Source organism: Euprymna scolopes, chromosome 19, assembly GCF_053919585.1.
Source record: "Euprymna scolopes isolate OS-2025 chromosome 19, ASM5391958v1, whole genome shotgun sequence".
NCBI classification, from domain to species: domain Eukaryota; kingdom Metazoa; phylum Mollusca; class Cephalopoda; order Sepiida; family Sepiolidae; genus Euprymna; species Euprymna scolopes.
This window is the reverse complement of record NC_136500.1, coordinates 125447888-125462323: the sequence shown is the minus strand read 5'-3', so window position 1 is coordinate 125462323 and position 14436 is coordinate 125447888. Positions and strand designations below refer to the sequence as shown.

The 14436-nt window shown below is 29.8% G+C and overlaps 1 protein-coding gene across 1 annotated transcript; it reads right to left on the bottom strand.

The window, feature by feature from the left end:
* Positions 1 to 393: 393 nt before the first annotated feature.
* LOC145240339 (L-xylulose reductase-like) lies at positions 394 to 12039 on the bottom strand. The gene is made up of 6 exons (XM_080103919.1): positions 11965 to 12039; positions 8682 to 8836; positions 7809 to 7851; positions 5179 to 5343; positions 3515 to 3632; positions 394 to 497 (listed from the first exon to the last, which is right to left on the bottom strand). The coding sequence occupies exons 1-6, from the start codon at positions 12037 to 12039 to the stop codon at positions 394 to 396; spliced, it is 660 nt and encodes a 219-aa protein (XP_079960045.1).
* Between the last annotated feature and the right edge of the window lie 2397 nt (positions 12040 to 14436).

The following is a 14436-nucleotide window of genomic DNA, read 5'->3' as shown; positions in this document are numbered from 1 at the left end:
ATTCTGAATATTTTACTTCTTAAAAGGAGTTTTTCTTTCACCTTTCGGATTTAGAATGAGGGGGTCATTAGCCATGCAAAAATGTTATTCCGAGTTTTTTTGTTTTAAATTGTTTGGAATAATATATATTTATTCATGCATATATATATATATATATATATATATGTATAGTTCACAATGAGAATAGAATAATGCATAACATATTGGGAATAGTTCCCACTTTCAAAAAATGACAAAACACGCAGAGGAGAAAATTTTTACTTATATTGTTTCAAAGTTTTGCATAAACACACTTTTTTATTTTTAGCACCATAATTTTTGAACATTTTCTGGAAAGAAGACTTAGTAGAATCGTTCAGAGAAAAAAAAAATGGAATCCAAGTCAAAGATTTATTAGCAACAAAGGGTGCCTCCATCAACAGGATGAACAGAACCGGTGGTTGACATGGATTTATTGCTCAGCAGAAACAAAATGGTGTAGACAACATCTTCAACCTCTGGAAAAAAAGGCACAATTAATAACTCTCCATAATAAAGACCAATGTGTGTGTATGTATATATATTACATATATAATAATACATATATAATAATAATGATGATGTATATATGTGCAAAAGATTTAGCATTTTTGTAATGAGAATAACAAATTTTAATTTCCTTAATATTATTTTTTATAGTTGTTTTCAAGTGTCAATAATACCAAGAATAAAAACCATTATTACCTTATAAATTTATTAATCTATCAGCGATGACCAAGTAGAAGTCTTGCGTAATTTTCAATTGTATTCATTGTACTTCCCACACCGCACTAAAGATTGAACCTTGGACCTCCAGAAAAGCTTCACTTAGAAGTGAATTGTACTTAGATACTTTATTCATTATGTCACTACTAAAAACAAAGAAAGATTCGAGTTTGGTAAAAAGATTCCCGAGTTTGACAAGATACACAGGAAGACAGTTTAAAGTTACAGCAACCGAAACGTTTACAAGTTTTGACATAAATTTTCTTGAATTAAATATTCATATAAATATTGTTGGCGCAGCTGAGATAAGTAGGTCCAGCAGACGAGCCTCGTTCTGAAAAATCTTGACAGTTAGGTTGTATGAAATGTGACACCGGTGCTTCGTTATATTTATAGCAATAAACGTTCAACATTTCTTTGAATTTTTTTCTTTCTTTAATTCTTGGAATTAAAAAAATAAAACATGTTTTTTTTTTTTAACTTTTAGCTTAACTTGCTTTTATATTTCACCATTTCGTTTTTTTAGTAATAAATGCTTCTCTACATTAAAAACCGACCTTGTGTCTAACTCTGCCCACGTGGGGAGGCAAGTAAATGGGAAGTAATATGGCAGCTGAAAAACTTTTTTTGACCACCATAAAAGCATTATAATACATTTAAACCCTGAAGAATTTCCTCCATGCGCACTTGTTGTTCTAAGTTAACTAGCCACTACTTGTGTTTCAAACTTTAAAAAAAAAGCGCTTTAAAATAGTAAAAACACTAAAGCAGTTTTCGTTTTGGAAGGGAGGTTTCAGGCGCCCCTATTATCCCAAAGAACCAGCTATGTAAACACTTTGCAATATTTTTCAATAATTATTTAAAACAAAAAAAAAGATTTCTTTACAATCAATTTTTATTTAAAATTAAGAAATTATTTTCTAAAATATTTTCTTTATATGTGTTGACATTTTGTTTTTAAGCAAAATTAAGAAATTAATTTTAAAAATATTGTTTATATCCTTCTTTATTCAAAAGGGTGACTTTTCGGTAGCTTCACCAGTTGTTAACCTAAATTTTCTGAATATCAGAACGAGGCTCGTCTGCGGGACCTACTTATCTCAGCTTGACCATATTGTTAAACTATTTTCATGTCAAATAACAGGGGGATGGAGGAGGATATTATGAAAACATAATTTTTAATCAACATTTCTCATTCTTTTTACATCAGAATTGGAAATTTTGAGAAAATTCAATGTTTTTTTTACATGGTAGTCACCACTTATCAAGGCCCGGAAGCCACTCGGGGGATAAGGGTTATTGCATGTATCAATGGGACAATATCGCGGTAATCATTAGTAATGGAGATCTGATAAAATGTCTTACTTAAGGGGGCGGTTTATCAGGAATTTATTGATGTTGGACTTGAAAACATCCAAGTTGTAGTCAGGTGGGAAACAGGCAAACGGAAAAGAGTTTCACAGGCGTGCACTTCTAAGAAAGAAGCTTTGCTCATGGAATCTACGTTTTGATTTAGGCATAGATAAAGAGTGTGGAAAATTATTGACAGTAGTTTCAGCTAGACGGGTGTTTTTTGTGAAAGATTGGCAAGGGGGGAACCAGAGATTGGAGCTCAGACGAGCACTTTCCATGGAAATAATGATAAAACAATGACAGGCTCACAACGTCTCTTCTGTGAGAGAGAGGTTGCAGAGAAGAGAAAAGGGCATCCCCCCACTAAGACACAAAGACTATTTTTTACTCTGTCAAGGCAGGATAGGCTGTTTTTAGCAGCTACTGCCCGGATATGGCAGCAGTACTCCATCCTTGGATGTACTTGGCTTTTATATAGATAGAGAATTGCACCAGCAGTGAGATATCATCTGGAATGGTAGAAGGATCCTACCATTTTTCCAGCGACCTTGGCAACAGACTTGATGCACGTGTTCCATTTCAGAGTAAAGGTCAATCCCAGATGCTTGTCAAAACATGGAGCCTCCCCAAGACGAGAGCCATCCATTTCAATTGATGCCAGATGGGGATCAGAGCTTGGTTTTAGATGCATTAAAAGTAACCAGCCACCTCTTCCCCCACTGTACCATGCGCTCAAGATCAGAGGAGAGAGAATCAGTAAGAACTTTGTCATTTACGGCCTTTGATGTGTTGCCATAGATGGTCGTGTCATCAGCATAGATGTCACAAATGATTTAAGTATGTGTTTTGGGAGATCATTGATGTAGATCAGGAAAAGAGTTGGGCCCAGGAGAGACCCCAGCATTAATACTGTGGGCCTCTGATTTCTGCCCATCAACCACTACTCTTATGAGCCTATCAGAGAGAAATGATTTAATAATTGGGGAAACGTTTCCAGTTATACCGTAGCTGGAAATCTCGTGAAGTAGGCCTTGTCATACCTTATCGAAGGCCTTTGATATGTCAAGAGCAATTGCCCTAGAAAGGAAGCCTTTGTCGAGAGATTCACTAATCTTATGAGATATAACCGTTAGCACATCTGCTGTAGATCTAGCAGAACGGAAACCATATTGCATGTCACTAAGAAGGTTATTTCTGCTGAGGTGGTTGACTATTATGCACTGTTAGCTAGTTAAGCATAACAGATCAATAAAAATATTTTAAGTGTGACAGCCGATAATCAAAGTTCTGTTGGAGGTGCCTGGATGCATATAAAAGTATCTGCCCATTCAGCAATGAAAATGCAATTTCAAACAAAAATATAGAAAAATCCTTGGGGGTGGGGGACAATGAAAAAAGCTAAAATCTTTTAACTTACCAGCAAATTTTTTCAATGGAATTCGATTGAGCATGGCTTCAGATTTGGCTGGATCACTCCAGTAGGTCAAGCCCATCTCTGTCAATACCACAGTTGGGTTGACACAATTCACACGAATCTAAACCAAAAAATTCAAAATATAAGTGAAGTCTTATTGGGGCATAAAAAAAAAACGATCATGATTCACGACTGTTACTTTGAAACATTTTGTAAATAAAGTTATAACGTTGAAATATAAATTAAATAATTCAAAACATGAAGAAGCACTTTCTGTTGCTTTATTCTTTTCATATTGCACTAATTGGGTTTACTTTACATTAGCATTATAAGCACACATCTATTATAAACACATACACATTATATATATATACAGGGTGACCCCCCCCACCAAAAAAAACGGGCCTCAACTCTAATTAGGTTGAGACATTTTCTAGAATCAAAATCATCTAATGGATCTGGATCAAAATTACAACAAGGATTCCAAACATAAAGTTTAGTATATGCTGTTATTTTAAATTTCGTAATGGAACATAAAAGTGATGCAAAACTGTTCTGTTCGGAAATTAATTTGACTTGTCCTGAAACGAGTATTCTTCTTCGATAGTTGTAGCTAACAAGATAGTTACCATAGTAGTGGTCACCGTTTGAATACTTGACCCCTGTTCATCTCGAAGGACCAAATGAATGCGAGGACATGTGTTCTGTTTCTTTGGCTGCATTATGCACGGATGTTGACTAATACCGCCTTGCTCGTTTATTTATTGCCGTCAAGTTGCATTGTGATATTTAGATTCAAATGATCTCTTATTCAGCAACAAGAACCTGCATCTAGGAATCACTTGAATGCTAGATACCATGTCGTTCAGTGACCATTATCTGAAGAGCCTCGGATGCTGCCAGTTTAGATCTCCATCTATTTCAATATAAGTGACGCAAAAAAGACGGAATTCTGGTTTGGTTGTTTTATGTCATACCAACCCTTTTCCAGTTCTTTAATGCTGAATTCAGTCATTTTTGTAAAACGTTTTTATACTTCAAGTTCTTTATATCTTTAAATATTTATTCATGGTGTTTGGTTTGCTTGTTTTATACAGAAACAAAAATTTTGTTTAGCTTTGCAGAACATGATTGAGTTTTTCCATTATAAAATATTTATCAACATGATGTATCGCACCAGGACGGTAATGTGGTGTTAAGTTCTTCAATCTTTGAGGTATAACTCATCTCCAGGAGAAGAAAAAAATTTGCACATACAGGGTGACCCCCCCCCCCAAAAAAAAAACAGTGGACATTCAATTGTTTTTCTGAGCATTTTACAGTCAATGGAGAAAACAAAGGCCAAAGACCCTAGTGTTTTGATGTGATGTTTTGAATATAATAAACTAGTTATGACCAAAGTTTCATTTCATTCGGACAAAACACTAAGAAACGAGGCCTAATTAGAGTTGGGGCCCGTTTTTTTTGGTCACCCTGTATTCTTTTTTTTTTTTTCCTACAAGACTTGATTGTCATAATCTTCAAATAATTCCAAGCAAACTACAACATCCCCCTTAAAATTTTACACGCTTTAAATTTCAAAGTTGACAACTGAAATGCTTTCCTTTGAAAAGAGATTATTTCAAAATTTGAAAAGTTTTAATGAAATATATGCTGGTCACACGCACCCCAAAAGGTCCTAGTTCCAAGGCCATAACTCTGGTGAGTGCATCAAGGGCGCCTTTGCTGCTACAATAAGCAGCATGATTTTTCAGTCCAATAATAGACGCTTGGCTGGAGACATTCACGATAGACCCTTTGCGTGAATCTGCAATCATTCTTTTCACAACCACCTGAAGTGCACAAATTTTGAAACAATTTTCAGTGAATAGAATTATTTCATCAAGAAAAAATATCCAAAATGAAAAAAAAATGTGTGATAAATTTTTAAAAACTAAGAGAAACTGCTAAAGAGAACATTTTCTTTTTAAATTGGTCATGTTTATTGATGCCAATCAGCTAAATATATATTATGCACATGAAAATTATTTAGGTTGACAAGAAAGTTCTTGCGGTTTAGATGAACATATCTTGGCTTAAACAAAAGATTTATTGATCGCAATAAGCACCATAAAAATGAACACACTTTTGCCAACACAAACAGGTGTATTTATGTCAATAACATAAAATCTTGTGTTCTGGTGGTGATGAAGTCACAAAATATTTTAGGTTTACATTTATTTTCTAGTAGTATATAAGTGGCAATTATCTAAGTATGTATTATAATACATATAAGATTAGATGAAATATTCATAATAAGAATTAATATATATATATATATATATATATGGCTGAAGTTTCTTTAGGCATGGAGTAAAAAAAAAAAAGTAAATGGCCGCCAACAGCAGGGAGACCCAGCAGAATTTCGACTATGATATTTGCAAGTTATTACAACTAGCCGAGCAAGGAAGCGTTTAAAATCAGTTGAAATATATGACAACAATTATAACCAGCATGGCATCTGAAAGTTTTGGTTATGTATTTTAACTTTAGTAATTTAAAACTCCATCTGTTATTTATGATTGCGTTGTTATAGTTTTACTTTAAGTTTAAATCTATGAGTCCCATATGATTTTTAAAAAATTAATTTGGTTAGATTAAATGATCCAATAAATGAATCGACTCGATAAGAACATAGCAATTTTATTATTAATTTTTGAATACACGCTTCCTTTTCATTGGCTGACTTGCAAATGGAAAAAGGGGAATGATTAATTTTGCAAAAAAAATAGGGGTCTGATCTGATGAGCAAGAACCCCAAAATCGACAATGAAGACAGCAATGATCATTGAGGATCACCTAAATGCATTTGAATATATTTTTCAATGGCTTATGCCACTTAACACAGGAAAATCCACCTGACTACAACTGGGATGTCTTCAAGTCTAATATAAACAAATTCCTGATGAACCGCTCCCCCCCTTAAGTAAGACACTTTATCAAATCTCCATTACTAACAATTACTATCCCATTGATTACTATACACGCATTAACCCTTATCCCAGAGTGGCTTCTAGGCCTTGATAAGTGGTGACCTCCATGTAAAAAAAAAAAAGTCTCCCTGACCAAAACAGAGTCCATACAAACTACTTACTTAAAGATGCAACAATTGGAATATTTTGTTTTTTTTTAGTCATATAAATTACATAATCATTATATATATATATATATATATATATATATATATATATAATTATTATTATAATAATATATATATATAATTATTATTATAATAATATATATATATAATTATTATTATAATAATATATATATATATAATTATTATTATAATAATATATATATATACATATTATTATAATAATATATATATATACATATTATTATTATAATATATATATATACATATTATTATTATAATATATATATATATATTATTATTATAATATATATATATTATTAATATTATAATAATATATATATTATTATTATAATATATATATTATTAATATTATAATATATATATATATACATAGTATTATTATAATATATATTATTAATATTATAATAATATATATATATATATTATTATTATAATATATATTATTAATATTGTAATAATATATATATATATATTATTATTATAATATATATTATTAATATTGTAATAATATATATATATATTATTATAATATATATATATTATTAATATTATAATAATATATATATATATTATTATAATAATAATATATATATATTATTATAATAATAATAATAATATATATATATTATAATAATAATAATAATATGTATATTATAATAATAATAGTATATATATATATTACAATAATAATAATAATATGTATATTATAATAATAATAGTATATATATATATTACAATAATAATAATATATATAATAATAATAATAATAATAATAATATACATACATACATACATAGCAATTAAACATATTAACTTGCTTTCTCAGAGTTTTACTAACAGGCTTTTATTTATGAAATGCAGACATTTTTTTTGTTTCAGAAAGCTTTATAATTTCAGACATTTCTCCAACTCTCCTGAACAATAGCCCACTCTAATAATACAAAACTAGTGACAATGGTGAATAAATGTGTTTTTTTTTTCATTTTTGTTCTAAAAAGAAATTGATGCAATGTGTTGTTAACCAAAAAGAAAATAAATGACTTTTTTAGTTTGCTTATAAACAAAAAGAGTTAAAATAACCTTGAGAAAATTAAGTTTTTTTCTTGAAGATTCACAGAAATATCAAAGTTGACTTGCCTGTGATACATTCACTACTGCATTCAAATTGACACTGAATGTCCTGAAAGGTTGAAAGTCAAAATTATTCAAATACACATTATGTATTAAGACGTCTTTAGTTATGAGGCAAATACAATATAATAGCAAACACACAAACTATAGTTTTAAAAGATTTTAAAAGGTGTTTTCAATAATTATTCTTTAAAAAATATAGCACAAAAAGTGTTTTCAATAATTTTTATTAAAAAAAGCCCTACTAATTTCAATAATTTTTAATTAAAACAAGACTGAAAAAACTTTGCAATGATTATCTATATATCTATAAAAGTGAAAGTGTGTATGTACATTTCCCTACACAATAACTGTCAATTTTCAGTTTACAGACTCAATATTTAATATACAGGGTATGGAGATTTGGGAAAATCTTTGTAATCCATTTTCGGCCAGAAATTTGGCTGTTAAGGGGGTCAAAGTTTAACGATTTGACCTTTGAGAACTCTACCAAACTCCTCCACCAATTTTGGGTATAAACAATTGAAATTTTAGATATAGGTTCCTTGGACATAAATCTAACTTAATAACTTGATTTGAGCCCAAAAAATAAATGTGTATGCTAACTAATAATGTGGAAATCAAAACATTTTTAAAAAAAGGAAGGCCAGAAATTATGTATATGTGGACCAGTTATGATGATGTCATCAGAAGAACTAATGAACATGATGGAAGACTGTTAAATATGGACACCTCTAACCAATGAATGAGCTTGAAAATAAGCAATTTAAGGAAAATGGGCTGTAATAATTCTCCTGCCTAAAAATAGAAGTTCTTAAAAAAAAGAAAGAAAAATAACTGTGGAAACCAAATAATTGAAAAACTAATAACTAAACTTACTGCTCAAAGTCTTCTTTCTTAGCTTCTAAAAACGAATTCAGGATACCAATGCCAGCGTTATTGACTAGAAGATCAATGGGTCCAAGGGAGGTAACTGTGGAACAAGTTTTGTCCCAATCACTCAAATCACACACAACGGCATGAATTTCAGGGCACTGTAATAAAAGAACATGTTTCAGGACAAAAAAAAAAAAATACACACACAAAAGAAAGTAAATTTATTCAATGGAACAAAAATAGACTACAAGATTTTCTATGTTCTTTTCTGTGACCATGTTGGTTATTGAAGTGATACCATATTGAATACTGAAGTTGAGGCCCAGCAGAGCAGATTCTGTAGAACTTCTAAAATAATACATTTAAGTGAAAATAAAAAAAAACAAAGAAAAAACGGTTCAGCTGTTTCAGAGTCTATAGGGAACAAGTTTACACATACAAGTTGGATGTTTTTGTTTTACGGCATATCAACCCTTTTCAGGTTATTTAATGCCGAATCCATTGATTTTGAAAAAATTTTTTAATAGAATATATTTGTTTTTTTTCAAGTCAGTTTCTATTTAACCTATAGTTGGAACCCTAACAGGTACTACAACTCCGGGTCAGAGTGGACCTGGGAGCAATGGCAATTAAAGGGTGGCTCCATACTCCCCAAAGCCTGCAAGCTGGGACCTCACCATCGGATATAATTTAAGGTCATATCCAGGACCCATATATACAAAGTGCCTTTTATATATAGAGAGATATGACATTAGCAAGTATGATAAGTTTTCTCGTTGAGATTATTTAACTTTTTTTTAAGCACATTTTTAACATATTATATAAATAAATAAAAATAAATAAAAGAAAAACATGCTATCAGGTCCAGAAGCCACTCGATATTAAAAGTTAATGAGATGGATGAATTGTTAGTTGAATGATGAATAATATTTTTTATTTTTTTATAACATTTTCACCCCAAACAAAGCACAGTGCCACTTTGATGGAGGGGGCTACTATCAGGGAAATAAGTTGCAGGGATACTATGTAGGGAGTTGAGCAGCAAGATGTCTGTTTACATTACACTTGAACTTCTGCATGTCAGTACAGTTGGGGAAGCAGGAACCCGGAAGGGAATTCCAAAGTCTAGCAGTTCCGGGGAAGAAACTATTAAAGTAGAAGGCTTTCTTACATCTAGGGATCTCTACTGTGTAGGGGTGGGACTTTGTTGTTTGTCAGGGGTATTTACCTCAAGGGGGTACAAGGGCTTGTAGTTCGTCAGAGCATTCACCATTAAAATACTTGTAAAACAGGCAGAGGGATGTAACATTTCATCGATGAGACAGAGGTTTAAGATTAGATAACAGTTCAGGACATGCCAGGTTGGCGACTTTCTTTTGAACTTTGTCCAGAAGTGAGAGACTAGTAGCAGATGCAACAGCTCAAATGCGACAACAATACTCCATACATGGGCGAATGGTCGCCTTGTAGAGGTATAGGATACTTTCTGGCGTAAGTAACTTTCTAGCATGGTAGAGAGAGCCCACCTTCTTCACAGCGGCCTTGGCAATGCTCTCAATGTATCTGTTTCAACTTATGTTCCTCGTGAACATTAAGCTGAGGAGTTTGAATGAAATACTTTCAGTTAATTTATCTTTAGCCATAGCTATTGGTGGTTGGTAAGGTTTCATGTAATTATTAAAGGAAACGAGCTTAGTCTTGGCAGCGTTGAATGTTACCATCCATTTCTGACCCCATTCCATTACAGACTAGGGTTGCCGCCATTGCCTTAGATATGTCTTCATTTGTTTTCTCCTCGTGCTGTTATACAGTGTGGTGTCGTCAGTAAATACACCTATCTCAGAGACTATTTTATCAGGGAGATCATTTATGAATATCAGGAATAATAAAGGTTCATGACCGACCCCTGAATTACACCTGCATTTATATCGAGCGCACCTTTTGTATATATTAAACAGATAGGAATACGACTTCACTTTATAATAGATAACTGGGTTTGTTGGCTGACTCTCATTTTGAACTACTTTTGCTGGCAAGAAGTTTTGATTCAATATTGGAACCCTAAACCTAGGTAAATAATATCAATTTCCAATAAACTATTAATGTCCCTTTTTAGTGTATTATAATCTGTGAGATTTTAAGATAAATACTTCATAATATTAGTTGAATATCTGAACAAAAAAATGTCTTTGAATTCATATGGCACCACTAATAAAGATTGAGAATTAGAAGTTTGTCAAATTAAATGGTCTAATGCTTTTAAGTGTTTACGACCATAAAATCATTCATGTAAAAAAAAGGCATAATTTAATTTAAAGTTAATTATTTTTTAATGTTACTGATAATTTAATATATTTTAATTTAAAAAAAAATCATAAGTAAAAACAAACCATAAAAAATTAAACAAGAGAAAGAAAAATGTAAATTAAGACATAATTTAAGGTAAAACTATTTTTAAAATAGAATTTTGCATTAAAATTTTAAGAGATTTAAAAGATGTCAATGCATATATCTGATAATAAAATAAAAATAATTCCAATTATGATAGGAATGTTCATAAAGATAAAAATGTGAAGCGAAATAATAAAAACAGTTAAAAATTAGTAATATTAACATAAAAACAGTTGAAAATTAGTAATATTAACATAAAAACAGTTGAAAATTAGTAATATTAACATAAAAACAGTTGAAAATTAGTAATATTAACATAAAAAAATGTTGAAAATTAGTAATATTAACATAAAAACAGTTGAAAATTAGTAATATTAACATAAAAACAGTTGAAAATTAGTAATATTAACATAAAAACAGTTGAATGAAAAATTGAATGAAAATTAGTAATATTAACATAAAAAAAGTATTATATTCATAAAGTTTAAATATTTAATTCTAAAAATTGACGTTGCAAGTTAGAATTTAATTACATACTTAAAATTTATTTAATTCATATGAGAGAGAAAAAGGAAATGGAATTAGAAATATTTATTGAATAAAATCCATGCAACATCTACAACTTTAATAATGAACTGACATCTTGCTGCCCAATTCCCTACATAGTATCCCAGTAGCTGTTGCCCCTCATAGTAGCCCCCTACACCAAAGTGGCAATGCGCCTTGTTTGGGATGAAAATGTAATAAAAAAAATAAAAAATATTATTCATCATTCAACTAACAATTCATCCATCTCATTAACTTTTAACGTCGAGTGGCTTCTGGACCTGATAAGCATGTTTTTTAATTTATTTTCATTTATTTATATAATATGTAAAAAAAAAAATTATCTGACCTCTGCTACTAATGTTTTCAGGTGTTCTTCAGTCCTGCTGAGGGCATAGGTTTTGGCACCACATTTCGACAGCATCTTTGCCACATCTCGTCCAATTCCAGCATTTTTTAAATAAGAAAACAGAAAAACAAACAAAAAAAATTAAATTAAAATATACAACAATTATCTTTTCCTGAATTATAAACATACCATAATGTTATGTAATTCATGCACCAAGGAGAGCCTCCAGAGCCAACAGCCTTGTGTCAGCCTGATATACGTGAAAACAAAAAATAAAACAATGAGATCACTTAACTAGTAATATCAAAGCAGAGAATAAAAATTGAATCAGCCTATAAATAGTATGACAATTTTATGACAAACCTTATTTGTACATATGAGGAAAGTTCTGTTTGTTCTATTTGCCCATAATGACTACAGATAGAACAGCTACTACACTTTGAAATATTTGCACAAGACATAAAAATTATATTTTAACAAAGTACGAGACATTTTCTAGTCATGCTGATAAAGGATGACCAACAACACCCATTTTCTCACACTTTAGAAAATGTCTATCGTACTCTTAATTAGAATCATCTATGACCATAATACCACATTTACTCCAAGTGCCGTCCTACTAAGAAATTTCTCAAATCATCCAAAAATTTTATTGAAGATAAACATAACGTTTTCATATCAGTATATACGAGCAATGCATGAACCTTGCGTCAATATCAAGGTCAAATTAAATTATTATCTAACTTTACTTTAAATGTAAGAAGAAATTCAACTTTCTTTACTTATTTTTTTTTTTAGGAGTGCAACATATCGCCAAACGAAACTCATTACTGTCTGATAGGTTTTGAGACATAAGTTACTTTAACGAAACAATTACATTTCAGATTCAACGAAACAGAAAAAATATTTATCATTAATCTGTTCAAATTAAAAAAAAAGTTCCGCTCGTCTTAAATCAAGAATTTACAAATATATTTATATCTTAATACCGTTTGCATTAAATAATCATTTTAGATGTTTTGCATTAAATAATGATTCTAGATGTTTTGCATTAAATAATGATTCTAGATATTTTGCATTAAATAATGATCCTAGATGTTTGCATTAAATAATGATTCTAGATGTTTTGCATTAAATACTGATTCTAGATATTTTGCATTAAATAATGATCCTAGATGTTTGCATTAAATAATGATTCTAGATGTTTTGCATTAAATAATGATTCTAGATGTTTTGCATTAAATAATCATTTTAGATGTTTTGCATTAAATAATGATTCTAGATGTTTTGCATTAAATAATGATTCTAGATATTTTGCATTAAATAATGATCCTAGATGTTTGCATTAAATAATGATTCTAGATGTTTTGCATTAAATAATGATTCTAGATGTTTTGCATTAAATAATGATCCTAGATGTTTGCATTAAATAATGATTCTAGATGTTTTGCATTAAATAATGATTCTAGATGTTTTGCATTAAATAATGATTCAAGATGTTTGCATTAAATAATGATTCTAGATGTTTTGCATTAAATACTGATTCTAGATGTTTGCATTAAATAATGATTCTAGATGTTTTGCATTAAATAATGATTCTAGATGTTTTGCATTAAATAATGATTCTAGATATTTTGCATTAAATAATGATTCTAGATGTTTTGCATTAAATCATGATTCAAGATGTTTTGCATTAAATAATGATTCTAGATGTTTTGCATTAAATAATGATTCTAGATGTTTTGCATTAAATAATGATTCTAGATGTTTTGCATTAAATAATGATTCTAGATGTTTTGCATTAAATAATGATTCAAGATGTTTGCATTAAATAATGATCCTAGATGTTTGCATTAAATAATGATTCTAGATGTTTTGCATTAAATAATGATTCTAGATATTTTGCATTAAATAATGATTCTAGATGTTTTGCATTAAATAATGATCCTAGATGTTTGCATTAAATAATGATTCTAGATGTTTTGCATTAAATAATGATTCTAGATGTTTTGCATTAAATAATGATTCTAGATGTTTTGCATTAAATAATGATTCTAGATGTTTTGCATTAAATAATGATTCTAGATGTTTTGCATTAAATAATGATTCAAGATGTTTTGCATTAAATAATGATTCTAGATGTTTTGCATTAAATAATGATTCTAGATGTTTTGCATTAAATAATGATCCTAGATGTTTGCATTAAATAATGATTCTAGATATTTTGCATTAAATAATGATTCTAGATGTTTTGCATTAAATAATGATTCTAGATGTTTTGCATTAAATAATGATTCTAGATGTTTTGCATTAAATAATGATTCTAGATGTTTTGCATTAAATAATGATTCTAGATGTTTTGCATTAAATAATGATTCTAGATGTTTTGCATTAAATAATGATTCAAGATGTTTTGCATTAAATAATGATTCTAGATGTTTTGCATTAAATAATGATTCTAGATGTTTTGCA